The sequence below is a fragment of the Microcebus murinus genome, chromosome 16 (genome assembly GCF_040939455.1).
Source record: "Microcebus murinus isolate Inina chromosome 16, M.murinus_Inina_mat1.0, whole genome shotgun sequence".
Taxonomy (NCBI): Eukaryota; Metazoa; Chordata; class Mammalia; order Primates; family Cheirogaleidae; genus Microcebus; species Microcebus murinus.
The window spans coordinates 53,840,314-53,868,116 of NC_134119.1; the positions used below are offsets into that span (position 1 = coordinate 53,840,314).

At 53.4% G+C, this 27,803-nt stretch overlaps 1 protein-coding gene across 6 annotated transcripts in view; it reads left to right on the forward strand.

Moving 5' to 3' along the window:
• Positions 1–27,803, forward strand: part of EVC2 (EvC ciliary complex subunit 2) — a 149,592-nt gene that overhangs the window by 13,939 nt on the left and 107,850 nt on the right. For 4 of the 6 annotated variants that reach the window (XM_012739712.2, XM_075992952.1, XM_075992953.1 and 1 more), the window contains 6 exons: positions 223–276; positions 811–997; positions 3,634–3,743; positions 7,891–7,944; positions 16,292–16,426; positions 18,808–18,947. In XM_012739712.2, coding sequence (XP_012595166.2) covers positions 223–276; positions 811–997; positions 3,634–3,743; positions 7,891–7,944; positions 16,292–16,426; positions 18,808–18,947 — 680 coding nt within the window. The remainder of the gene's footprint in view (positions 1–222; positions 277–810; positions 998–3,633; positions 3,744–7,890; positions 7,945–16,291; positions 16,427–18,807; positions 18,948–27,803) is intronic. The other 2 variants (XM_020283645.2, XM_075992955.1) reach the window with 1 other exon arrangement.

Genomic DNA, 27,803 nt, shown 5'->3' on the forward strand with positions numbered 1-27,803 from the left:
GTTAGCGGTTTCTCATGTGTCCTTCGAGAGATGTTTTCTGCCATATGCATGCAATTATGAGTGTGTGTACATATGTGTATACATACATGTACCTTCCTCCTCTCCCTTTTTACATGGTTGGCAGCATACTACACATATAGTTCTGAAACTTACGTTTTTCACTTCTGATGTTGCGGAGCTCCCTTGTCTTGGAACCACATTGCTTCCTTCTGTTCTCTCTAGCTCCCGCGTCTGTCTCAGCAGAGCTGGGGAGAAGGGGTGCAGGGCTGCTGGGAGGTAAGCTGGAGAGGGGAGCGGGCCAAGGGAGCAGACGCAGGGGCGATGCTGCCACGTGGGCTGCTGGGCGGCTTCCAGCCACAGAGCATTCACGCGCTCGGCAGAGCCCGAGGCCAGCGAGCAGCCCGGCCCGTCCTGGGGATCGTGTGGCTGTCAGACGCCCTGGGTGGTGCTCTGGGGCTGGCGCTGACTCTAAAAAATCCTGAGTCCCGAAGAGCCATTGTTTGCTCTTCTGCGTGACAGTGATTGTCCCAGTCTGACTGTGGCTCTGCACGTGGGTGTCTTCTCGTCTAAGATGCTCCGCGGGAATGATGTCACTGCGTTTCAGGGTCTCAGTTTCTTTGAAATTGTCTCTAAGCAACAGCTTGGCAAATGTGGGTCAAAGCCCTCCAGGGGCCTGTGAAATTGGATGGAGCTGGAGACATTCTCAGAACCTCTGTGACAGCGCCACTCTCCCTCTCCCGAGCCCTGGCGTGGGCCCTGAGACGCGGGACGTGGCGGCAGGTCTGCCCTCACCCCTCTGCTCCGTCCTAGGTGTTGGGGCAGAGCGAGGCGTGGACGGCCCGCGTGCGGCTCTTTGTTGGCAACACCAGGACAGGCCTGTCAGCCAACCTCTCGGACCTGCTCTTGCTGGACAACATCACTGGCCTCGCCGTGAGGGAGTCGGCCGGAAACAGGACCGCGGGCGGACTCCAGGCGTTCCGAAGGACGTTTCTGCAAGGTAACAGCAGAGTGCTCTCGGGCAGGGCCGGCAGGTGCCGGGCGGTCCCGGGACCTTCGTAAGTGCCGCACGTGTCCGCTCAGTTAACCCTCACGCAGATCTCACGCCAGGCTCTCAGAGGAGGAGGCCACCCCTCAGTGTCTGCGACCCCAACGCTGAGTTCCCCATTCACGTTAGAGAGAGGTTGGATTTGGGGAAAGAGTTGTGGGTTTTAGAAACATGCATTCAACCTTACCCCGAAGCGTTTGCGGGGCCATGCAGGAGGTGCTCACCGGAGTGCAGCACAGCCGCCATGCCGGCGCCAGGTGGCGCCGCCAGTCCGGCGAAGAGTTTGTTTTGGGCTGTGCGGGACCAGGAGGTGGGGTGGGTTGACATCGGCCTCAAAGGCTTGTTTATGATGTTGAGGCGTGTTCACATGTGTCCAGGCATGGTCAGGCGTCTTCACTGGGGCCACCCACTGCTGGTTGGCTGCTTGTAGAACGTGCCACCGTCAGTGGTTGGCTTTCAGAGGCTCGGTTCCTGAGGCGAGCTGTCACTGGTTAATTAAGCAGGTTTAAAACCAATTCTGAGGTTCAGTTGTTACCGCGCTTCAGACTGGCTGTTTCCCTAGGAGGGCAGAGACTTCTTTTAGTCATGGCAGGCCCCTCATCTACAGGTGAAGAGGCCAAAGTGGCTGGACGCTTGCCCCAGGCCCGGGGGCTGCAGGCAAGTGAGGTTCGCACTCAGGCAGCCTGGCCCTCACACGTGGCTTCTGGAAAGCCCCACTGCTCTGAACTTCACCTGTCCTGTGTGTTCAGCAGTGCCTGGTAGAGCCATGGAGGTGGGACCGGTGCGATGATGTCGCCTGGCGCTGTGCTGGTGGAGGGAAGGCGCCCGCGCCCTCACCAGCCCGTGGTCCCGCAGGGCCGGCCCTCAGCCCAGGCGCCTGCCGCGCCCAGCCGGCCGGCTCTCGCCTGCCCGCGTCCGCGCACGCCCTGGTGGTGGTTGCTTCCCTCTGACTCCGTGCGTGCGGATCCCTGCTCTCCAGGGCCTGGCCTGGGGCCCCTTTTCTAGGAGGTCCCATCCAGTCCCCCACCCCAGCGTCACCCTCCTGCCTCCCTGCCCGCTGCAGCTTCCCTGCTCAGGGTCGCCTGCCGCTCCACGCACTGTCCATGCACGCACCCGTGGAGCTCTGCTCCAGCACGTGCTCGCCGCGCACCTGTGAAGCCCGGCTCCCCACCACTGCCCAGCGCGGTGCTGAAACCTGCCTGCAAAGGTGCTGTGGGGTCAGGAGCTGGAGCGTCATGTACAGCGTGGCCTGGCCTGTGGGCACTGCTCCGGTGTTAGTCGGTATTTTGTCAGTTTTGTTCTTGTTGCTACGTTCTTTTGCTATTTATGCCCCTGCCTTAGCTGGCTCTGCCTGTGAGGCTCCGCGTTCCCTGCGGGCAGCGCCCACGCCCCACGTCTCTGTGAACCCACCGCCTGCCAAGGGATGTGTCACTGATTTTCACCTTGGGGCACAGGTGACATTTTGCTCAAAGAATAAGCGGGTAACTATAAAGCACGTAACTGTGAAATCAGATGGCCAGTGAGACCTGAGTTCACTGACATTCTGATCCTGTTAATATTGTCGCTGTTACTTGGAGCATCTCTTTGACGAGAAGCAGTGCTGTTCGGGGGAAGGACGGTGGCACCAGGAGGGCTGGGCGGTCCAGCATATCGGCTGGTGACCCCGAGCTCGTCTTCCTCTCAGTCTCAGTTTCTTCTTCCGTGTGTGCAGGAAGTAACGTGTTCTCCACCCTCAGGGCACTGTGTGTGGTCAGCTGTGGTGATGTACGTGCAGCCACACGGACGGCGATCACACCGCTGCGTGGGGAGGTCTGGCTACAGTTACCTTCCCATGTATCATTTTCACTAGTGTGTCTTATCTTTATCACCTTACCTTCCTTATTTCAGCTTTTATCCTTATATAAAATCAGCAGGGCACAGTGGCATTTGTCCATAAACTCAGCTACTCAGGAGGCTGGGGTGGCAGGATTGCTTGAGCTCAGGAGTTGGAGGCCAGGCTGGGCAACATAGCAAGACCCCATCTTTAAAAAATTTTTTTTAATTAAAATGCTAAGGAGTTTTAAAACAAAAATTCCAGCGATTCCTTAGGCTCAGTGCTCATTCTCCTTTGTTCTTTACTATATATATTTTTGAGGTCTCCATCCATTGAGAAACGAAGCATAGTGGGGCTAAAATGTAACCCCTGTCACAGAGGAAGGCAAAATGGAGGACAAGCTTAGGCGAGAACAAGGCTGGCGCAGTTACAGCCCGGCCCTGGAGGGCCCCTCGCGGGCAGGTCGGGCTCAGTGCTCTGCCCGCCCAGACTCCCAGTCAGACGAGGTTCGCTGCGTGGTGACAGGGGCAGGGAGTCCAGGAGCGACTACGCCCGCGTCCCCCCAGTTTCCCACTCAGGGGAGTCTCCTCCCCTGCTCACAGGGGCGTGCAAGACGAAGGGCCCCCTTGCTGCAGGTGTCACCGTGATGGTGGCCTCCCTTGGAACCTCCAAAGCAAGATGCCAGGCTAGGTGGGGGCAGAGGCTAGGGGCGGGGGGCTGGGGCGGGTTGAGGTGGGGCCGGACCCCTCCTGACGCCCTGCTTCTCTCCGAGCAGTGGGAGACGCCTTCGAGGTCAGCTACACAGCCTCCCTGCAGCGCGGACGCCTGGCGACCGGGGAGAGCCTGCCACTGCCTGCCCAGCTCTCCTTTCGGAGCGCGTCACCGGTACTCCCCTTCCCTTGGGTTTCTGTCTCGTCACTGCCACGTGTGATTGTGTGAGAGAACTGACACTGAGGGCACCAGGCTCTGGGCCCTGGAGTCCGACACAGCTTGCCATGAACCTTAGTGACACACGCGTGTGACCTTCAGTAAGTTTTAAGCCCTCTGGGCCTCACACAGGGTTCCGACAAGAGTATGACGGATAGCGTTGGTCTCTCATCGAGGTGCCTCGCAGGCTGCAGGCCTGGCCAGTGGTCCTCGTCAGCACTAGCTCTCCAGGCTGCCACGACAAGCGCCCAGGCCAGGCGTCTTATAACAGTGGGCATTTGCTGTCTCAGGTCGGGAGGCTGGAACCCAGAAACCAAGGCGTCATCAGAGCTGGTCCCCGCTGAGGCCTCTCTCCTAGCTGGTGGACGGTCTCTTCCCCGAGCCTCACACCGCTGGGGCTCTGCGCCCGGCCCCTCCGCAGCAGGACACAGGCAGCCTCCGCCAGGGCCACCAGCACCTCCTTTACTCTGCTGCCTCTTTCTTGCAAGGCCCGCTCCCCAGACAGCCGCCTCCTGAGCACTGAGGTCTGCAACTTCGGCGTGCGAGTTGAGGGCACGGCCTGGGCCCTGACAGCACGGCTTCAGTGTCGCCGCGCCTCGCTCCCCTCCCCGTGCGTGCGGGAGTGCGGCTGCTCGCGTGTCTGGGCGCCGCGCACCCGGCGCAGGCTGGAGGAGACCGGTCCTCGGCTTCCTTTTGTCTGTCTATTCCGGCGTCAGCCCCTGGAGAAAGACCCTTTTCCCTGATGTGGAAAATGCGGCACAGAGCATGGCTGTGCTACCCCCGGTCACGTGACAACCAAAATCTGGCCCTGCAGCCGCCGGCCACTGGCCCCTCCTGGGGCTCCTTGGGACCCTGCAGCTCGGGCCTGTGTGGTGTCCTGCTGCAATGAGGGCAAGCCCTAGGTGCATTTAGGCAGAGCAGGGGATGCTGCGGAATACTTACGCTGTCCTCAGGCTTCTCATCTATAAAAAGGAGATTGTTTTTTTAATGTCTCCAGTCTTCTATAGGGTTAAAGAAAATGATGTACATATACACATGGTCTGAAGTTTCCTTCTTTCTCTGAGCCTTTAAGACTCGCTGGTCCATGGTCAGAGAGTAAAGTGCAGAGAGCAAGGCTCACCTGCCTACCTGAAGATTCTAGAGTTCCAGGCTTCACTAGCTGGAGTTCTAGGGCCTGCTGTTAGACCACTAGTTTCACCCCACCAGACCATGCCGTAAAAACGAGTTGCAGAAGGCACTCAGCTAGTGTTTGCTGAGTGAATAAGTGTTGGAAGTTGGCAGGAGGCTCATATGCCTAGTTCTAAAATATTTTCACCTGGTTGGATTTGTAAGTCCCTTTGGGCTTTTGGCTTTTTTTTGTACAATGGCATCATCATAGCTTACTATAATCTTGAACTCTTGGGCTCAAGCGATCCTCCTGCCTCACCTCCTGAGTAGCTGGGACTGCAGGTGCACCCCACGGCACCTGGCTAATTTTTAAAAATTTTGTGTGGAGACTGGGTCTCACTATGTTGCCCAGGCTGGTCTCAAACTCCTGGCCTCAAGTGCTCCTCTGCCTTGGCCTGCCAAAGGGCTGGCGTCACAGGTGTGAGCTGCTGCGCCTGGCCAGCCCCTGGGCTTTTATAAGTTATATAAAGAAGGTCGTTATGTGTTTGGGCTGAAAATGATCAGACCCAAAGTCTGAGTGAGGCTTTTATCAATTCCATGTGGGAACACTCATTTGCTTTGCTTGTCAGCCAGTCATAAAGAGTCTTACACTACAAACGGGAAAATATTTTAGAATGCAGTGTGTGCACAGGGTGAAGTCCGTCACGTTAATGTGGATGTTCCCGGGGCTGGGACCACTCTCCAGCTGTGTTCTCAGAAGCAGTGCGACTTCTCTGGCCTTCTGTTTCCCCACCTAAAAAATGAGAGAAGTAGGAAGCCTCTTGTAGTTCTGCCATTTCAGAACTGTATGAGAGTACTGGAGGGGCAATAAAAACAGCCAGTCACTTATTAAGAGCCTACTCTGAGCCAAGCACATGTAATGATCAGAGCAAGAGGTGGGTACTATCAGAAGCACATTGCGCTTGTGTCTGGAAACTACTTGCTTACACACACACACAGACACGCACATGGAGCCATCAAATCCATGTAGGTAGTTAGATCAAAAGGACCAAAAGCTAGAATGCTCATCCCAAGTTCTTTTTTTTTTTTTTTTTTTTTTTTTTTTTTGAGACAGAGTCTCGCTTTGTTGCCCGGGCTAGAGTGAGTGCCGTGGCGTCAGCCTAGCTCACAGCAACCTCAAACTCCTGGGCTCGAGTGATCCTTCTGCCTCAGCCTCCCGGGTAGCTGGGACTACAGGCATGCGCCACCATGCCCGGCTAATTTTATATATATATATCAGTTGGCCAATTAATTTGTTTCTATTTATAGTAGAGACGGGGTCTCGCTCAGGCTGGTTTTGAACTCCTGACCTTGAGCAATCCGCCCGCCTCGGCCTCCCAAGAGCTAGGATTACAGGCGTGAGCCACAGCGCCCGGCCTCATCCCAAGTTCTTTACACCATGTTATATAAACTTCATGTCCACCTTATAAAACTGTCCCTATGTCCCACTTGGTCCATGTTTTTGAATTGCATGCTAGGATCTAAGGGAAGAGCACAGCAAATGTGGAATGTGGGTCTCTGAATTTAGCCTCCGGCATCCAGCCCGGGCGAACTCTAGAATCTTCAGGTAGGCAGGTGAGCCTTGCTCTCTGCACTTTACTCTCTGACCATGGACCAGAGAGTCTTAAAGGCTCAGAGAAAGAAGGAAACTTCAGACCATGTGTATATGTACATCATTTTCTTTAACCCTATAGAAGACTGGAGACATTAAAAGAACAATCTCCTTTTTATAGATGAGAAGCCTGAGGACAGCGTAAGTATTCCACAGCAGAAGCAACTCAGGAATAGAAAGGTATAAGTGATCCCTCATCATTGTCTCTTCTTTAAAGAATCATGTTCTAAAAACACTCCATTGCCCTCCTAGAAAAGAGGGCTTTCAGTATTTCCATTTCCTGGAAGCCTGCATCAGGTGGCCTGCTCGCGTGGTGGGGTGAGATTTCCCGGTCTCCCCAGGCCGCCTCTGTAGCATCTGAGGGCCTGCGCCAGGGCCTTTCCTACCTTGGCAGGACCGGAGGTCAGGGTAGGGAAGACTGACTCAGCAGTGTCTGTGACGAGAATTATACCCACGTTGCGTAGCTCACTGGACTTAAGCTCCAAGGCCTAAGGCCAGGATGATACGACTGCTATTGCTGTTGCTGCTACTGCTCGCTACTGCCACCAACAGCAGTGGCACTTTTACAATGCTGTATACCAGTTGCCCTTCTAGGTTCTATATTATTTAATCCTGATAGCAACAGTGTGAGTTGAATTTGATTCCCATTTGATAGATGAGAAAACTGAGACACAGAGAGGTCACTGCCTTGCCCAAGGTCTGGCTGCTGGTGAGTGATGGATGAATTCAGGCAGCCTGGCCCTAACTACCAGCCTACACTGCCTTTCAGTTGCAAGCTCTTCTGCCTCTGCCCCCAGGAAGATGTGTGTTCTCGTGGTGGGTCTTCCCGGACACCATGTGGTTGGAGATACAGGCATAACACTCGCCTTCATTTTTCCATTTCCTGTGTCTTCTCAGAGGGGAATATTGGAGGGCATTGGGACTGGGCGCAAGAGCAGTTGGGGTTTGGGGGGTTGAGCGTGTTTGAATGAGAGGTGGGCATGAGCAGTCCTGCCAGAGCCAGGGTTCTGTCTGCCTTTGCCAGGGAGGCGGACTCTGGGAGAGCGGGAGTGGCCTCTGCCGGTCCCAGGCCCGCCCGCCCCGACCCCAAGTGTGTCACACAGGGGCTTGGTGCCACGACTTTCTGGGCTGTAGAAGACCTGGTGTTTGGACTCACACAGCCAGAGGAGGGGCCACAGTCTCCCAGACACTCCCGAGGAAAGTGAGATCTCTGCGAGCTCTGAGCCACCCAACGGCCAGGCCCGAGTGTGGCTGCGGGCCTGGGAGATTGGAGAGCGTGCTGGGTGGTAGCCACAGGTCAGAGCCTGGACACTGCTGACTAAGGCAATTTCTTTTTTCTTTTTCTAGAACAGAACACAGCTAAAAGCCCTTTTTACCATAACCGTAGAAGAAAAGATAACGGTAAGAGAAACTGTACTCTGTGACCCAAACACCTCGCCCCTCCTGTCCCCACGTGTCCTCGTGTGCTGTGCTGTGCTGGTCTCCTGCCTGTCTTCAGAGCTAAGGGGAGGGCCTTGGCCCTCCAGAAATGTGTGGGGTGGGGTCCTCCCTTGTGGCCTGAGGCTGTCTGCTGGTTTCCCAGGTGGCCTTCCACCTGGACAGGATAGGCTGGCCATTGGCAGGGTAGGCCGGGTGCCACTGCCAGTCTGTGCTGCTGTTCGGCCACGCCCCTGCTGGCTGCTGGTGACGTTTTGTCTTCCCAGATCTTCCCAGAACGCTCCAGTCTGTGGGCAGCGTCCCAGCGTCTGCTGTTCACCGTCCATGCTTTTCTGTGTCCGTTCGTCAGTTTGGCCATTGGTAGCTCATGGCTCACTCATTCACGTGCCGTGAGTGTTGGTTCACTATGCAGCAACACTTCACGCTTCTTAAGCACCTGCCAGGAGCCAGGCATTCTACGCGATTTATATAAGCCAAGTCATGTTGTCTTCACCACAATCTTGCAAGACAGATTCTATTTTCAAATCATCTGCATTTCGTAGATGGAGACACCGAAGCACATTGAGGTCAAGTGATTTGCCCGAGATACTGTGGCTAGAATGTCAGCGTCCCAGACCAGCCCCAGGTTTGAGGATCTAGCACGACCCATAGGACTTACACATCTGGTAGTTGTCCTCAAGGCCGTGATGTGTGTATCACAGCGAAAGGAGGCAAAGCTAAATCGGCAAAGGGGAACGGTGCGCGGGAGAAGTTTGGAGAAAATCAGCCGCGAGCTTTCAAGAGTCTTCTCCCAGTGGAATCACGTGAGCTTCCTTGTCTGCCAGGGAAGCTCCTTAGAGCCTTGGTGCCGGGGTTTTCTTGGGGGCTGGCCACGTGGACCCCTCTGCTTGGCACGCACCAAGATTCCAGACTCCCAGAAGCTGGTGTGCAGCGCACACCACCTTGTTTGCGTGGACTGAGAACAGAGAGCCACTTTGTCAGAGAACGATGGCTCCCTCCCACATCCCTGTTCGCAGATGCAGCCAAGGCCCAGCCTTGCGGCGGGGCTCTCAGAGGGTGGCAGTCCCGGGCTGCATGTGGTACCTCTCGTCTTCGTGGCTCGTGAGTGGTAGAACCAGGGTTTGAACCCAAGCGGTTTTGCTCCAGAGCCTTCCTGTCAAGCGGGGAGCCAGAGTCGTGTGGAGGAGAGAGCTGAGCCTGGCCTCCCGCAAGCGGAAGGGTCAGTGGGGCGGTCCAGACACCAGGGCCCAGTCTCCTTGGTCTGTGGCTTCTGGCAGTGCCGCCGTGTTTGGTTCACCTGCATCCACACCGAGTGCTACATTAGGTGGCGCTCAGCAGGTGAATACCCCTGAGTGAGCTGACTGTCCCCGGTGAATGTATAAAGGCAGGACATTCACTTAGCAGGCACTACGAGCACCTCCTCCAGGCCCCAGGCTCCCCACGTGGGTGGGGTGAGCCATGCCCACAGGGGCCTTCTGGAGAAGGGGCTGGGTGCCCCTGGGCCAGCTCCGGCTCACTCTCGGGGTGGAGACCAGGGGTAGGGTGTGGCAGCCCTGCAGGGAAGATGTGGGCATAGCAGGCTCTTGGCCCAGAGGCCTGGCTCTGAATCCCTGCCCCTTGGCCGACTGTGTGACCTGGGGCCTGGTGCTAACCTCAGTTTCTCCAGCTGTAAAACGGGGCTAAGAGCAGTATTCACGTCATAGGAGTTGTCGAGGTAAGTGGATCTATGCACGTGAAGCACGCAGCACAGTGTCTCGAGTTTTGTAAGTTCTCCATAAACGTCACCTGTTGTCATCGGTATTATTATTACGTACACATGAAACAACACAGCTACCCCAAGGGTTCTGTGATGGCTGAGAACGAGTGTTTTGTCTCAGGCTTTCACATGCAAGGGCCCTGGGCCCACATCGTGCTGGAGGTGTGTGTCAGGCTCTGTGTGAGATTTTAGGGTGTAAATGGAGTTGGGGGACAGCCTGGAGACTCACTACCTGTCACCCCCATCCCCACCCTCTCGCCAAGACATTCGATGAAGGAAAGACCAAACAGCGCACACAGTGATTGGGCGGTTGTGAGTGAATTTGCGAGCTTGCGACCCGAATACAGGCCGTTTGCACTGTGGACAGTGACCGGAGAGAAAGCGCGCTGTGGCCTGGGGCGCTGGCAGGCTGCCTGGAGGAGGAAGAATTCAGCTGGGCCTTAAAAGTAAGATTTAGTTAGAGGTGGGGAAGGGGAACTTTAAAGTGCGCAGCTGAAGATGCGGCTTCAGGGCTGAGCCTGGCTGACTGCGGCCCGGCGAGAGCCCAGGCCTGCGGCGAGAAGACGCGCCGGCGCGGCCCTCCCAGCCGGGAGCCGCCCGCACCTGCAGAGCGCACCGAGCCACGCCGGAGGTGTGGCGGTGACGGAGCTGGCCGGCAAGGGTGGCAGTTCCTCTGGCGTCTCCGTCACGCGGCTGGAACACAGGATCGACGCGGAGCTTGCACGGAGCAGCCGGTTCTGCAGTGCTCGGTGGCCCGTCTGCGCCTCAGTTTCCTGTGCTTTCCTGAGGGTGAAACTGACACGTGTCAGCCAAGGAAAACGAGGCCCCAGGAAATTGCTTCCCGTTTTGTGTCAAGAAGTATTCCTTCATTTTCTGGCTCCTGGATGGAGGGAGGTTTCTCTGGTTGTTTTTTTAGAGGCAGGATCTGGCTCTGTCACCCAGGCCGGGGTGCAGTGGTGCGATCACAGCTCACTGCAGCCTCGAACTCCGGGCTCAAGCGATGCTCCTGCCTCAGCCTCCCGTAGCTGGGACTACAGGAGCCTACCACCACACGTGCATAATATATATTTTTTTCTGATAGAGACGAAGTCTCTCTATGTTGCTTAGGCTGGTCTGGAACTCCTGGCCTCAAATGATCCTCCTGCCTCAGTTTGCCAAAGTGCTGGGATTATAGGCGAGAACCACCGTGCCTGGACGATAGAGTCTTTTTAAGAGGAAGAAAGAACTACACTGTGCCGAGATTGAGCGCAGGCCGCAGATCGCGCGAGGTGTGACTGCCAGTCTCGTGGCCGTCACGTGTGCCTGTGAGGGCTGGGCGCTGGGCCAGGCGCCGGGGACGGGCCGGACGCTCTGCTGCCACGCCTCGGGCCTGATCAGAGAGGCATTTAAACCAATTGTTATGGCGCCCCAATGCACTCAAATCCAGTAATAATCCTAGTAGGACTTTGAGGCGAATGTGATCAAATCATAGTTCCACCTGAAATATAAATTATAAAACTAGATGGGAAGATTTTGTCAATGAAGAGCAATGTGTGAGGATTTGCCCTAACAGATATTAACATATCAAGCGACATTATCAAGCGACATTAATGCAGTCTGCAACTGCTGTAAGAAAAGTCAGAGCAATGTAACAAAAGGGAATTAACTACACACACATACATACATTTATATAATGCAATGGTGTTTTAAATCAATCGGAGAAGAATATATTATATATGAGTTTGAGGGCAACTGACTGGATCTTTTGGAACAAAAATAAAGGTGAATTTCTTAATCAGATTAAAATCTAAGTAGATAAAAACAATTTGTAAAAAGTAAATATGGGCTAATATCATGAGCTGAAGAAAACCATGGTTTTGAGTTCATAAATATTTGGAAACTTTACACTTAAAAATAGCACTTAGAAAACTACATAAGAAACTTGGGGAAATATTTCTAATAAACACGCAAGGCGACAGAGTAGTGTCGTTTACGCGTGACGAGCACCTGTTAATCTGCGAGAGGAGTGCCTGACACACAGCGTCTGCCCTGCGGGGACCCTCCACGGGGTCACCGGGCGCCCTTGCAGCGCACTGGAGGGCCTGGGGGGCTCTGTCGGCAAAGTCATGTGGCTTTGACTTGAGTCCAGAGGCCTGGGGTGCGCAAGCCATCGCATCTTGTCACTTCCGCCTTCTCTGTGCCACCACATGTCCAGCCCTCTAACCATTGTCCGATCTGGGCTGCGTCTCTGCTTTGGTGACTCTTCAGCCTGCAGTTCTGCTTGCTCCCTGCTGGCCCGTTGCCCGCTCTGCAGCACAGGCCGCCCGCTTTGTCTCTGTGCAGGCCGCGGTTCAGCGTCCATCGGAGAGCGGACCCTGGCACCCACCTCCCCTGCCGCTGGGCCCTTTGTTCTTCACGTTGCTGTGGTTTGCACATCCTCCTCTTTCCTCACCTGTCCTCTGGGCCACTCATCACCATCTTGCAGAGCCTGCCCGACGTCTACACTCCGGTTCTCCCCACCTGCCCCAGGCGAGTTGGCTACACCCTTTGCTGGCTCCGTGTGCTGGGACCTCTGTTAGCCCCTGGCACTTGTGATGTTGAGATTATTCCTCCAGATGACACTGAATACATTTTTGTTACATCAGAGTAGAATTTTTGCCTGAGAGAGACCTTAGAGGTTATCTAGTTCCACTTTCTCATTTTAGAGTAAAAAATCTCAGGAAACCAAGATGGGTGGAGGGAGGAAGGGGGATGAGGGATAAAACCTTACCTACTGGGCACGGTGAACACTATTCTGGTGACAGGCACATTAAAACCCTGACTTAAGCATTATACAAGGTGTCCATGTAATAAAACATTAGCATGCCCTTAATACCGTGTTTCCCCGAAAATAAGACAGGGTCTTACATTTATTTTTCCTCAAGAAGACACCCTAGGGCTTATTTTCAGGGGATGCGTTATTTTGTTTCAAGTACAGTACAACAATCTACGTTTATTCAAATGTAGTTAAGTCGTCTTCTTCTGGAACATCATCATAACTCTCCAAACCCCGAATTCCATCCTGAATTTCTTACAACTCTATTTCCTTTAGAACCATTGGCCAGGACCTGACAGAGGGAGCCGACCTTGTTGGTGGGGCTGCCTGCACCTTTCTGGTCACCTCTGGGATAGTAGCTGTCGTGATGGGGCTGATGAGAAGGGCTGCTCGTCTTCTTTACCGCTCCAAGACGGAATGCATGGGTTGTGCAGATGCGCTGCGTAGCCACGCCCGTCACTAGGTCTTATTTTCAGGGTAGGGATTATATTGTGCACATGCTTAGAAATCCTGCTAGGGCTTATTTTATGGGTAGGTCATATTTTGGGGGAAACACGGTATTTTGATAAACAATAACAACAAAACTCAGGTCCCGAGAGTCTCTGGGAGCTGGCCAAGGTCATTGCATTCCAGAGTCATGCTGTGCAGTGTGTCTGGGAATCTAAGCTTCGTGCACTAGATGGTTAAGTTAGCAAAGCTGCATTAGAAAGCATGGTTGTCCCCTCTTGTGGTTACTTCTGAGCTCTCGCTCTGGCCAGTGTTGTCAGCTGAGAGGCCAGCGGTCTCTATGGAGTCAGGGCTTGCCTCTCAGGGGCTGCAGGACAAGTGTGGCAGCCACCCACCCTCTGTTTCTTGGATCTGTAGTTCAAAGTAAAGAATTTCAGTGGAATTATTCCTTGGATTTGCTCCAGGGAAAACATTCTGTATGATCTCCCATGTTTTCAAGCTTTTTCTGGGGGAAGGGTTTCTTGAGGAGGTTGAGGGTGGGATTGAATGTATGGCCATTGTGAGGCAGCACACCTCCGCACAAGTGCCCCTACATACAGAAAGTTGGAAGAATAAAATACCATGATCTCATAATCCCACCACCAGAGAACCATTGCTAGCATGTTAGTTTTTGCCTTGCACAGGCTATGAGTATATTATTACATAATTGAAGTCAAACGCTATAAACAGTTCTTCATCGTGCTTTTGTAACTTGGTGTTGGATTCCAAGCATTTAAAGCATTCCTCTGAAAAGCCTTTCTGTCTAGCATCGCGCTTCATAAATGCAGTGATAGAATTCATCAAAGGCAATGCTCTGGCTAATGCGTGATTAAAGGGGTGGTAATGACGGATGAGTCTTCTCCAGATATAAGTAGGAAAGTCAGTGAGGACTCAGGTGGTTTGTTCTTAGACGATGGTTTAAGGTGAATTTGCTCTTTGGCGTCTATACTTGTTATGATCAGTGGATGATAGTGGCTGCAACATTTTTAGGGGAATCTGAAAAGCGTGATTACCATGGGCTGACTCTGGTCCTCTAAGCTGCTGCAAGTTCTGTACCCGTCACTGCAGTGGTGGGTCCCACCAGCACCCAGCCTCCCAAGTAGACATTGAGGGACGTTTTTGGCTCCTGCTGCCTCTGACATTCTCGGCATCTGTTCTTGCACTCAGTCCCTATAGCCCATGCCTGTGTCTCCTAAATATCCTCTAGTCTGTGTCCTTCCCTCCAGCTTAGCAACAGTCATAGTAATAGTAGCTCAGATTTACTGATTTGGGTGCTACCGCCCTACAAATTAGGCAGTGTGTGTGTGTGTTAAAATACACATAACACAAAATTTGCTGTTACCGACAGTATATTCGCAGTGTTGTGCAGCCATCACCACTGTCTCATTCCAGAACATTTGCATCTCTGCAAAAGGACACTTGGTGCCCATGAAGCAGTTATTCCCCATTTTCTTCTCCCTGCAGCCCCTGCAACACGGTCTGCCCTCTAGTCTGGGCGCTTGCTGGCTCTGGACACTCCACATGGGTGGAATCGCACAGTATGTGTCCTTGCGTGTGTGCATCTTTCACTTAGCGTGATGTTTTAATGTCCCTCCGTGTTGTAGCAGGCAGCAGAACTTCATTCTTTTTAATGGCTGAATAGTATTCCATTGCATGGTACAACATTTTGTTTCTCGTCATCAGGACATTTGGGGTTTTTCCCCACCACTCTTTGGCTATTGTGAATAGAGCTGCTGTGAGTGTTTGGGTACAGATTTTTTGTTTGAACACCTGTGTTTAATGCTTTGGGGTATATGCTTAGAGATGAAATTGCTGGGTTGTATAATAACTCTATTTTTAACTTAAGCAAGGAATCATAGGCACTATTTTTATCCTCATTTTTCAGATGAGGAAACTGTAGCTCTGAGGTAGGGAGACCCAGGCTCCCACGGTGTGGGCGGGGCAGACCTGGGAGTTGGACCCCAGTTGGACATCAGGAGGCAGAGTGGGACCGTCAGCATTCTGAGGTAAACAGGTTTTGGACCTTGAGTTATGTACTCAGCCAAGCTGTCTATCAAAATGGGGGCAAAGTCACATTTTCAGACATGTAAGAAAAGAACATGTTTTGTAAACAAATCTACTTCAGAATAAGTAAACACTGAGGATACTCCATTAAAAAGAAAGAAATGTGATCCACGAAGTACACCTTTTCTTCAGTCAATGCTATGAGAATATCCGACAGGAGCCAGGGAAGGAAGACCACATGCAGCGTGCAGCAGACCTAGCACGTCACTGGTCCTCGTAATCGGGAAGTCAGAGAGCTCTGGGAATGATGACTTCAAGAAAAAATGCATCTGACCTTCTGTAACAGACAGTAGCTTAAGGATATGGGCAGATACCAGGAAGGAAAAAGAAAGGCAGTGAGAAACCTCAGAGAAAGCAGAAAGTCACAAGAGAAGATGTTTGTCCAAATTGAAGCAAACTGAAAATATTAGCATAACTGTGAACCCTTGCTAAGGTCTGAGAAAGAGGCTGGCCTGGGGGGCATACTCCTTTGAGGGCCAGCTGTGCAGTGACACAGGATCACAGTCTAGTACTGTATTCTGCAGTGAATAGTGTTTGCCTAATCATAATGATAATGTTGTCTTTTTAAATTTTTGTTTTTGAATTAACCTATAAACATCACAAAGACTGAATTGTGTTTGCAGAACAAAATGCGTATGTTACAAAACTATAGACGCTGGAAGGCAGAAGTGGGGAAGGCAGGTGGAGGCCGGTGTGGTGCGCTCATCTCACCATTTTTCTCAGTAAGGAGACAAGAAGCCTCTGAACTTAATGCCATAAACAGCGAGGTTTAATATTTAAGGTGAAGTCGCGAGAGTGTTGAGGGAAGGTGAGTGCCATGGCTTCTCCCTCCGGCCTCGGCACAGCTCTGCCCCTGACTCTCGGAAAATGTCACAGATTGCTAGTGCTGCCTTCGGACTGTCGCACGCCAGATGTGGGGCTGAACTCCCCAGAGCCTGTGATGAGCCGTGCCTGGGGCTGGGCGGCCCTGCCCTGTGCGGGCCACCGCGCGCCGTCTCCTTGACAGGCTCGTCCTGCTTGGTGCCGCACGGAAACCCAGGTCAGAGGGACCAGGAGCGCCTCGGGGCGGCCAGCCTGCGGCCCAGGCCGGCTCAGGGGCAGGCAGGCTGGCCCCCCGACTCCCGCTTGCTCCGCCGGCTCTTGGTCATCTGTGTGACTTGGGAGACGTGAAGGCGACCGCCCGGGATCCACTGCCTTGTCTGTGCCTGCAGGTTCTGCCGCACCACGGCGTCCACGCAGCAGGCTTCGTGGCTGCCTTCCTCTCCTCCTTCGTGCTGACCTGGCTCGTGCTCTTCTTCGCGGTGCGCTGTCCCTGTCTGCGGCGAAGTGTGCTCGCCAGGCAGCGGGTGAGTCTCCTTCCCCGGGGAGCTGGGCCGGGCAGACACGGGGTCACGTGCACCCCCAGGACAGGCGTCTCACCTCCGCAGCTCTGCCAGCACCCCGGGAGCCGTGGGCAGACACTTGTGCCCAGGCCCAGCTTGGATTTGCACGTCCTGGGATGTGTCCCCACCACCAGCCGTTTGTGAAAGCTCCCTGGGGGTGCTTTCCAGCCACCAGGCGCGAGAAGCCGCGGTCTGGCCCCGCCTGAGTGCACAGCTTTGTATTTCTGCAGAGCAGCTCTGGGGGAAGCCCAGCTCCCTGTGCCTGGCTCATGCAGCCCCCAGGACTGGCTTCTACCCCCTTTTCCTGCCATGCCAAGTGGCTCGTTTTCCCTGTGAGTATGAACTCTCTGTGCGCACACCGTGTGCTTTCCCAGCCCTCTCTTCACTCCTCAGTTAGGACACTTCCAGGTAGAGTAGGGGCCCTGTCTCTGGGCCCGCACTTAGGACACTTCCTACCCATCCTGCAAGCCACAATCTGGCATCACCTTCCCCCGGAAGTCATTGCAGGCCACTTCCAGGTAGAGTAGGGCCCCTGTCTCTGGGCCCGCACATGGCTCCACCAGCACTTGTCACGATCCGCCAGGCCTGACTGTGAACTCCCCGATCCTGCAGCCCCATCTTAGTCTGGGCTGCCACAGAAGTGCCTCCTAAGACTAGGATTCACCTGCAAGTAGTTCATATGGGAAGTGACCCCAGGGAGGCACAGGGGTGGTAGGGGGTGAGGCAGGAAGGGACAGCAGCGGGCAGAGGCTGAGGTCTCACCAGGACCACCTGGGCCCCAGAGCTTGGTCCTGCCCAGGAGCTCTGGAGACAGCACAGGACTAGCCTTGGAGTCGTCACACCTGAGGCATGAGGGGCTGGGATCCCTTTGGTTATTGGCTGAGGACAAGGAGGCAGAGGCAAGGAGGAAGGTGACATTCTGTCCCAGGCATGCCATCTGAGGCCGGCAGACTGCTTCAGGGAAGGCACCTGGGTGTTGGCGGGTGGATCTTGGGCCGGTGGGCACTGCGGTGGTGAGGGCAGGGGGACATGGCAGAGCACAAGGGTGCAACGGGCACTGCTTGCTGTGACTCAAGGTGTCAGAGGCCTGACACCTTGAAAGGAACATCTATCTTCTTCCTCCCTCACCTTATTTATATAGAGAAAGCCTGAGGTCCGTGAAGTTAAACAACTTGCTTAAAGTGGCCAGGCGCAGGCTGGGGCCTGGCGTCTGGGGACTCCTCTCTGGAGCCCGAAGTCCCGCCCTAGCCTGGGTGAGGGCCATCGTTCATTTTGTTCCAGTTTCCTGGAGGCGAGCAAGGTCATTTGAACTGAGGTCAGCCCACAAGCTCCTTAACAGGCAAAAGTGGGAGAAGAAAAACGGCCCATCTAATCAGACCTTGTACTTATTCCCTGAATGCTGTTATCAGTCAGAAGAACAAAGCACACCCTGCTACTGTGATGGGAGCAGAATGCATTTCCCAGAGATCAAAGCAGGTCGTTACAGCTGCGCAGAGTGTGAATTTGACTTAAGGTCTGAAGACCTTGGCAGTATTTTTTTCCTGGCATCACAGAAGGAACCTTTCACATTTTCTTATTTTTTGCCAGCATGGTGACCAATGAGACAACGTGCTGTAAACCAGAGGGCAGCCTTCAGAGTCACATTGGGGTCAGAGACCAGCCTGCCCCTTTTGAGCTGTGTGCCCTTCAGTAATGTCACTGCACACCTCTCCGAGCCCTCATCTCCTCCTTCGTGAAGTGGGGGCACCAACATTATTTTGTCATTGTGACAGTTTCACAATACAGTGTGTGGAAAGCACCCAGAACAGTACCTGGCAATGGGACAGGATTTCTTAAATGTTAGCTGCAGCTGTCCCGCGCTTCTGCAGAGGTAATGATATTGGGAAACAAAACAGATATATCGTCTATCCAGTCAGAGGGTTGGGCACGATTATCTCAAATGTCACTTCCAGCTTACTTTCTGTACTCTGACTAGCAGCCAGGCAGATCCGTGATGCTGAGGTCCACCATGCCTGGGAGTATCTGCTACCTGATGATGATGGTGGCGATTGAGGTGGTGACATACTTTTATAGGTCTTTATGGGTTGAAAAGGCCTGTATTCATCCATTGCTTCATTTTATCCACAATACCCCTGTGCAGAGCTACTGGAATTATAAACCCATTTCTTTGGTGAGAAAACGGAGGCTCAGGGAAGTGCATTGGTTCTTCTGAGTTCATCTGCTCACCTGTGGTGGGGCTGGGCAGGTTCTCTGACTACGGCTCCCTGCCTTGCCTCCTGGCTTTGCCGACACGTGGCAGTCACAAGAACGCACACTCAGCTGTTGTTTCTGCAATTTTCCTGAAGGTCGGGCACCACGAGAGCAGGGCGGAACCCTGGCTGTTCACCTCGGTGGATGGCGTGAATGAGGACCTCTCCCTTAACGACCAGATGGTGGACATTCTGTCCTCTGAGGACCCTGGGAGCATGCTGCAAGCCTTGGAAGAGTAAGGATTCTCAGCCCCATTACACTTCCATGGATGTGACCAGTGTTTGAACTGCTGTGGCATGAGAGCTCACTCATTCGTTCAGTCTTGTGTTCATCTGTCCCTGAGTGGTCTGATAGAACAGCCACTGTGCGATGAACGCGGTGCTGGGCATCTGGGAAGAGCGGTGTGTGGTAAGACATCCTTCCTGCATGCAGGCAGTCTGCTCTAGCTGGGGAGAGAGACACGCAAACAGAAGTGACCGGGAAGTCTGATGAGCACCGTGCTAAGGGGAAGATCAGGGCTGGCTGAGCACAGAAGAGGAAGTAATTACTGCTGAGGGGTAATCAGAAATGCTTCCCAGAGGAGGTGACATTAACCAGTGTGTGAAGCTTATGCAGGAGCTTTCCCAGGGGATTGATCAATGAAAGGCTTTCAGATGGATGGAAGGAAGGGCAGGTGCAAAGGTGAGAAACAAGCACGACGCAATTGGTGAAATATGAGTAGCTGAGTGTGGCCGAGGTATGAATTGGGGTGTCAAACATACAAAACAGAGAAGCAGCAGCTGGAGGGAGGCCAGACTGTGATGTGGCTGTTCACTGAATTGATTTCCTTGCATGTGTTTAACGAGCACTGCCATTGTCCTGCCCGGGTGCAATAGAACATAGTGCCAGACATCATTTAAAGACTTTACAAAACTAATGCATGTGATCCCCTTAACACCCCTGTAAAGTATTAGTAGGTATCGATGTTCTTACCACCTTATGGTTGAGGACTTGAATGAGGCTAAGTAATGTGCCCAAGGGCACTTGCTAGTAAATGACAGAATGAGGTTTCAAAGCAGGCCATCTGCTCTCGGTCCAGGCTGTTCATCAGGGTGCTCCATTGCGCGAGATTTCTGCTGGTCTGGCCCGTGGGGCACAGTCTGCTGGTTGACCGTCCCTGGATGCGTGGCCTTTCCTTCTTCTCTTTCAACAGATATGTCTTTATATATATATATTTTAGTTTCCAGTTGTCTGCCAAGGTCTCAATCTTATCTTTATTCTCGAACACATTAAGCATAATTATTTTACAGTCTCTGTCTGAAAGCTTCATCTGTACCCCATTCTGCATCTTTTATCTGTTGTTCCTCTTAGTTTTTTTTATCTTATTTTCTTGTCTTCTCATGTGCCTGGATATTTTGATTATGTACCAGACATTGTATTTGAAAACTGAAAGACAGTTTGAGGACTAGGGTGATGTTATCTTCTCTCAAGCAGCTAGGAATGTAATTATGTATTACCTTAATACAATCAGAGGTTGATAACATTCAAGGCTGGGCTTCATTTCTTCCAGATCAAATTCTTACTTGGTTATAGCTGATTATTTTTATTCGTAGCTTCTTTGCTTTCTTGTTAGACTGCTGGCTATTAATAAGGAGGTCACATGGAAACCCTCACGTTAGATTCCATTTAAAGGAAAAGGAAAACTTTCTGTTTCTAGACTCGAGATGCATAGCTCACCACCCACTGGGGAGGAGTTTCTATGGATCTGGAGTCATACGATGCTGATAAACTATAGTGCCTTATTTTTGTATATAATACCTTATGTTAATATTCATGTCAGTTGGCCGGGCGCTGTGGCTCACGCCTGTAATCTTAGCACTCTGGGAGGCCAAGGCGGGCGGATTGCTCGAGGTCAGGAGTTCAAGACCAGCCTGAGCAAGAGTGAGACCCTGTCTCTACTATAAATAGAAAGAAATTAATTGGCCATCTGATATATATAGAAAAAATTAGCTGGGCATGGTGGCGCATGCCTGTAGTCCCAGCTACTCGGGAGGCTAAGGCAGTAGGATTGCTTGAGCCCAGGAGTTCAGGTTGCTGTGAGCAAGGCTGACGCCACGGCACTCACTCTAGCCCCGTCAACAAAGCAAGACTCTGTCTCAAAAAAAAGAAAAAAAATATTCGTGTCAGTTAAAAATGTGCAGTCTTTTCCACACACCTTCTTTAATTTGGTCCTCACAGCAGCTTTGGCAACGCAGCTTATTCTTAGTGTTTGATGGTTGAAGAATTTCTGAGGCTCAGCTAGGTTTTAAGAGGATTATTCTTAGTTACATCTCTGCTGAGTGAAGAACAGGACTTCATCTTTCTCACCATTTAGTCTTGGGCACACTGTGTCATACAGAAATTCCCAGAACCTCAGGTTCCTCATCTCTCAAAAGGGGAGACCATAACCTACCAGTAAAAACCCTCATGGCAACAGGCGCCTGTGATCCTGCCCAGATGACCAGACACTGAAGGGACTTTTCTGTTCAGGACGATCGCTCTGCCTTGAGTCTTTCCCCAGGCACTGAAGACAGTGCTGACCACGGGAGTGCTGAAGCAGACCAAGCAGCTGCCTGATCCTGTCTCGCTGGATCCAGGTACAGTGTCCTGCTGTGTGTAGACGTGGATCCCAGAGAGAACCAGGAACAGCTCTGCCTTGTCCTTTTCAGAAGTGACTGCTGACTGGCCTGAGAAAGCTCTGTTGAGGCTGAGCCGTGCCACTTTGCGAGCTCAGCGAGTGTTCTGGGTGCAGAGGGGCTTGAAAGGGTGCACCTCCTCCGAGCACCTCACGAAGAGCCCGGCCCGGAGCCTTGCAAGGGCAGGGCTGCGCGAAGAATCAGGCCCAGTCCTCCCGTTTCTGGGTGCTTGGTTAATTAGGCTTTGTGCAGCCATTCAGATGCAATGCTTCATTTTAGCTTATTTCCCTAATCAGAATGCCAAGGATGACAAATTTAAATTTGCCCCCCATCTGAGGGGGGCGGTTGTGAACAGGCAGTGGGGAGAGACCCATAAATGTCACCTGCCACATTAAGTGGTGTGAGCCTGGAGTTATCAAAGCGCTTTCCAGCTTAAAGTTTCTTACAAAGCATGAAGACGGACCGGAGTGAAATGGTTCTGTTTGTGTAGCCAACACCTGGATATTTAATTCGCAAGTGTGTGGTCGTCTACAACCTTCTGACCAGAGTAATTAGTCTTTGTTTTTGATTCTAAAGTGGTGGAGTCTAAGAGGCCCAGACTTCCTTTATTCTTACATTATATGAAATTATAAACGGCTGCTAAAATTTGCTGGTCCCAGTACTTGAATGAAACAGGGATATTGACATTTACAAAAATTTCGTTCTCGTCCATCACTCAGTAGCTCTGGCATTTTATATTTGTTTCTTCTTGGAGCCTGTCTTATTTTGTCTGAAGAGCAGTTAACGTGATTATCAAGTGTGGCCTGGGAGGGCTCAGCCTGAGGGCCAAGTTCATGCCTCTCTTCCTCTCTGCCAGCTCCCCCCTCCCTCCTCATCCCAACTTTCTGTATTTACTGAATGCTGATTCTGTTTTCGGCATTTTGGTTGGATAATAGTTTTAGGAACCTGGTCCCTTTTTTTTTTAAATCCTATCATTGTCAGTTACTTTTCCATCTTGACTTATAGTCAAGCATAGGAGCTCACAGAAAGAAAATGTCACTCAGAATGCCAGGGGCATGGTGTGCATGGAGATCTGTGACACTCTCCACCAAAACAGCGTTTTTCTCTAGCAAACCGTGTATCCTGTTTGTATTTCCTGTGTGAGGTTTAGCTCGGACTCTAAATACGCCATTCCGTGACTTGATTGTCACCTCCTTCGAGACTCCTCAGAGCCGTCACTGGCTCCGGGTTGCGATCGGACCCGGTGCTGCGGAAGAGCATTCCTTGGCTTGCGCTCGTTCACCGGCCCCTCTCAGGGTGGATTTGAGGAGGGAATGCTTTCTTCGATTTTTGTCAGGCTCCCGGACTGTGGTGACAATGGAGGGGCTCAGCCTGGCACACGGGGGCTGGAGAGGGAGGTGGGCGGACGGCTGGCCCCACAGCTCCTGGGGCGCGGCGCGGCGTGGTGCAGCTCTGGCTTTGCCTGGCCGGGGCTCCTCCCGCCTGGGATCCTGTTTGATTCTCACAGCAACGCTCGCTCGCGTTGTAGACCAGGAAGTTGCGGTTCAGAAAGGTTTATTGGTTTTTCCCTAAGGTCACACAGGTAGTAATGGGTTTGGCCCAGGCCCGAGCGTGTTTAAAACCACTATTCTACTGACAGAATAGCTTTTTTAAAAGACTGAGCTTAGATTTCCCAGAGAAGCAAAGAAAATAAGAAAAAAAGGCCAGAACTGTGTGTTTCTTCTGTTATTAGAAGAAGCTTATCGCTCTCTTCAGCTGTTGCCAACATTGCCTTTAACAGTCCCAAGTTGTGTTTTGTACAAAATAAATGTTCCGTGAGTATTTGTTGAGGCGTTTCAATGTGTATTGAGTAGTATTTTTGTGCCAAACATATGGTATATTTTTATAACCACTATCCTCTTTGTTCTTTACACACATGTAGCAGAGACAGGATTCTGTTCCACGTCTCTAAGAACCGGAAGCCCAGGGAAATTAAACAGCTCGCCCAAGGTTCTTTTGTTCGTTCGTTCTTTCATTGGGTTGCTCATTCATGCGTGAGGTACTTTTAAAAAAGTAATACGTTGAGTGATTAGTCCAGCAGGTCCTTCTGAGGGCTGTCCTGTGCCAGATACCAGGGCAGCCCCGGCTGGACGCCGGCGGCCAGGGGTCTCGGTTTCTGCTCGCGAGAACGGGCGGGCGTGTGCGAGCTGCGCTCTGCCGGGCACGCTGGCAGGGCCGCCAGGGGCTGTCGTCATGCCGAGGGCTAGCGACGAACGCTGCTGTGCTCTGCGTCCCCGCCTAGGCCCACCAGTCTGTCCCCAGCCTCCAGCTGTGCCCGGCACACCGTAGGGGCCACCACACAGTGCTACGCTTGATGGAAACTCACCAGCAGAGAGCTTCGAGGCGGTAAGTTACTTTGGTAGCAAAGATTAGGAGAAGGTGCGGCCTTACTCAAACCAGACGACCACACGGCGTGTTCCCAGGTGTGATGCGGTCTCACAGTTGTCTGGGTTCCTCCAAGGGTGTCTGGCTGTGGCTGGGCCAACCTTGCAAAGCAAGATCTGCTGGGAGGAAATGCGGGACAGGAACTGGGGCTCCATCCATCGCAGAGGGAAGGCAGAGAGTCTGCATAGGTGTAGGCAGGTGTATGGATGGGGGATGGGACATGGGACACACCTGTCATGCTTCTCAACAAAGTACGAGGTGAGGGCGTCAGGGGAGCAAGGGTAGGATGCAGAGAGGTGTGGAGCAGTCTCGACACAGTAGGGAGGTAGCTTTCTAGAGAAACCCAGAAGCATTTCCGGGCAGCATGGAGTGCACACTTGAGGCTGGTGGCCTCGTGTCTGGATGAGGGGCTTCCTCCCACACTGGTCTGGGTGGCGGTGCAGAGGCTGCTGATGCTGGGCGTAGAGTCCAGTGGTTGGAATTTGGGCTGAGCAGCCAGACTGCTGCGTTGGAGTCCCAGCTGCACTTGCCGCCGTGGTGACTCCTGTTGCCTATCTATAAAACGGGTACAGTGCCGGCCTCATCCGGGTGCAGGACCAGAGCCGGCCCAGAGGACGTTTCTAAGTGGGTGGGAGAGGAACAGGGAGTTAATTGTATTTTTAATAGTTTTCTGTGGCCACTCTAACAAATTACCACAACCCTGGTGGCTTAAAACAACAGAAACTTATTTTCTCACAGTTCTGCAGTCTAGATGTCCAAAATCAGCTTCATTAGGCTGGAGTCAGCACCCTGCCGCACTCCCTCTGGGTGCTGGCAGGGCTGTCCCTGCTGGTTGCGGCTCCTGGGCTTGCCCCTCCTCCACCGGCCGCTCCAGCCCCTGCCTCCAAGCCTCTCGTACTCTGCATGTACCGAGTCTCCTTCTGCCTCTCTGTGAGAAAGACACTCGTGACGGGATTTGGGGCCCGGATAATCCAGCATGCAGAGGCCCTTCCCTTACAGGGCCGTGTGTGCAGTGCCCGGAGCTGGCGCCTGAGATCCTGGGCTGGAGTGGCCGCAAAACTCCAAGAGGATGCCGAAGGAAGTGGGGACTTGAGGGGCCTCGAGAAGAAGTGAAAGGAGGTGCTGGTGGATTGGTGGGCTCAGTGAGTGTGTCGCAGATGGCTTCTGGAATGTTCCTGGGGATTCTCTTCAGACAAGGCGAGCTGGAAGCAGCCACCTGCCATTGACTACCATCAGTCCACGGCTCACACTGATCTCCTGGCTCGGAGGCTGGGCGCCCTGGTGCTTCCTGGCTGTTGGCGGGCCACTGGCCGGCCTCCGGGGTACGGGAGGCTGGGGAAGAGAGTGGGGGCCACAGTGCAAGGGGCACTGCTTGTACGAGACGGATGGCAGCTCGCCCACTGCCCTCCGGTCCCTCAGAGGAGGTCAGAATGGGACCAGAGTGGGTTCTGACACTCGGCTGGTGTCCGGAGATGCTCATGGAAGGGAACGATCCCACTGTATGCCCTGCCGTGCGATATCCCAGAGGAGATTCTTGTGGGGCAGCGGGGGGGGGGGGTGCGGGGGAGGCTGTGCGAGGCCAGCGAATCATGCCCCTCCCAGGTCCAAGCTGTTTTGAAACTCTGTCTTTCCTTCTTTCCCCTCTCCCTGCTTTCCTCTTCTTTCCCTTCCTCCTTCCCTTCCTCCCCTCTTTTTCCTTCCTTTAACTTTTCTTCCAGTGTGGATTAAGCATGTAGCACACACGGGTGCCGTGCAGTACAGTAAGGGCTTCGATACGAGCTGTGCATGTGGTCTGTGGTGCTCAGGTTGTATGTCTGTTTCCCCGTGCCCTGCTGTGGCGCAGGTCTGGTGGCTCAGGCTGGAGAGCAGTGACACAATCATAGCTCACAGCAACCTCCAACTCCTGGGTTCAAGTGATCCTCCTGCCTCAGCCTTCTGAGTAGCTGGGACTACAGGGGTGCATACTCGTTCCCAGATAATGCTTTTTAATTTTTGTAGAGATGGGATCTCACTGTGTGGCCCAGGCTGCTAACTCCTAGGCTCCAGCCATCCCCTCCTCAGCCTCCCATAGTGCCTCGCCAGCAAGCGTCTTTGTGGTAGGTCTTGAAGGGCCATTAAGGGATTGTCAGGAAGTGCGTGGGGGCACCCTCAGCGGGGGCACTGATATGAGGGGAAGCTGGACACACAGGTGGCATCAGGGAAGAGGCCTTAGCGTCTGAATGAGCATCCTGTCCCCATAGACCCTCAAGTCTCTGCTCTGATGCAGATAGCCCTTGGCTAGGTCACTCCTACCTTTCTGGAAGCGTTGGTCTCAGAGTTCCCGTGGAGCACCCGTCCGCGGCACCAGCACCTGGCTGCAGCAGCCTGCGGGGCGGACAGCGGCCCCGTCTGTAGCCTACTCTTGCGTCTGAGTGCCCCGAGAGGTGGTGGGTTCCCAGGCAGTGCTGCCAGGCCACGGCGGGGTTTTGTGGGGTGCGAAGGGGTCTCTGGAGAGCAGACCAGAGCAGAGGGCACAGCTCTCTGGTTACCATGGCAACTCCCGCTGTCGTCTTCCCAGCAAGGTGAGGCTTTCTTGAGGAGGTATGTGTCTGACACACACCTTCCGTCCTGCCAGCGAGTGTCTCCTGCGCCGCCCTCGGCGCCAGCCCTGCGTGGGCCGGGTCCTGGGGGGACGCCAGGAAAGCGAGGAGCCCGCGTGAGGCAGCGCGGGGCAGTGGGCAGCGCCCCTCCCCACCACAGCGCCTCTGCCCGTGCCGTGATTAACGTCTGGCCCACTTGGCATCGTGGGGTGGCGCGGCGTCCTCTCTGACGTAGTGTCTTGCCCGTGACACACCACCCCTCCGAGACCATGAAGTTCATCTGTCTTCTTGAGCGTCTCTTGGGAACAGGAGGAACGCCCCCACTGCTGGGAGTGCCGGGCTAACAGAGCTTCCGTGCCCACCCCACCTGAGTCCCAGACAGCTGGGAAATAGGGAGACACGGCGCAGGCACGCCTTCCGGCTGGCCCATCGCTGCGTTGCTCGCCACCACTGGGCGGCAGGGCGCCCGCCTGTGGCGTGGTGGCCGCAGCCAGGCGACTGCAGGGAGCCCCGGCTCGTGGCCGGTGGGTGCAGGGCGCCTCCCCCAGTCGGGGTCAGTTCCACTCGCAGGGCTCCTGCACTCGGGGGGCTGCGAAGAGAGGGGAGTGCACACTCCCCCCTCCCCCTGCACTAGGCCGTTTCTGTCGGTCCCTGTAACCAGGCGGACACCAGTCACAGACAGGACGTCCATGCGCACTGGCGGGGCAGGGATAACTTTCTGGGAGTCTTTTCTCACAGACTTTGGGGGCCTTCCTGGGTGCCACACTGCTCTGGCTCCCCACTGTTGGCCTGGCACCAGCCACAGACAGCAGCCGAAAACAGTGGCCAAAATCAGCCTGGAGACTCGTTCTGTCCTGGTGAAGGGACGTGCGTAGTCCCTGACTCTGACAGCGCCGGGGTTTTCTCTTTTCTGTCTCTTTAAATTACTCAAATACTTTTTGAGTAGTAAGTAATGAACATTTGCAAAGAATTAGAGCACCACAAAGGCCATCCCATGAAATCAGGTTTTCCTCTCACCCCCTGGGCTGGACACCCCAAAGACGATCTATTACTGAGGCCGGTTACCCTTCGCAGATCGTCTCTGGCTATTTACACACACACTTTTCTTAAATACAAAATAGTAGCCTACCTTGTACAGTGCTTTCCCACTTTGCAACTACCTTAGTGGCTGTTTATCCAGTGACCGTGTGGCAGAGCCAGAGTTGGCAGTCGTGATTTGGTGCAGCCTACGTGACAAAACTTGATTTCGTGGACGGCCCTTTGTGGTGTTCTGATCCTTATCAGTATACACAGAGCTACTTTGCTTTCTTAAGTGGCTGCCTGATATTCCAACACTACGAATGATTACGGGATGTTTTGAGAATTCTGTTTAACCTCTGAGCTAAGTACTGCTTACAGATGAGGACACTGAAGCGTAGAGTTGAAGTCGCTTTC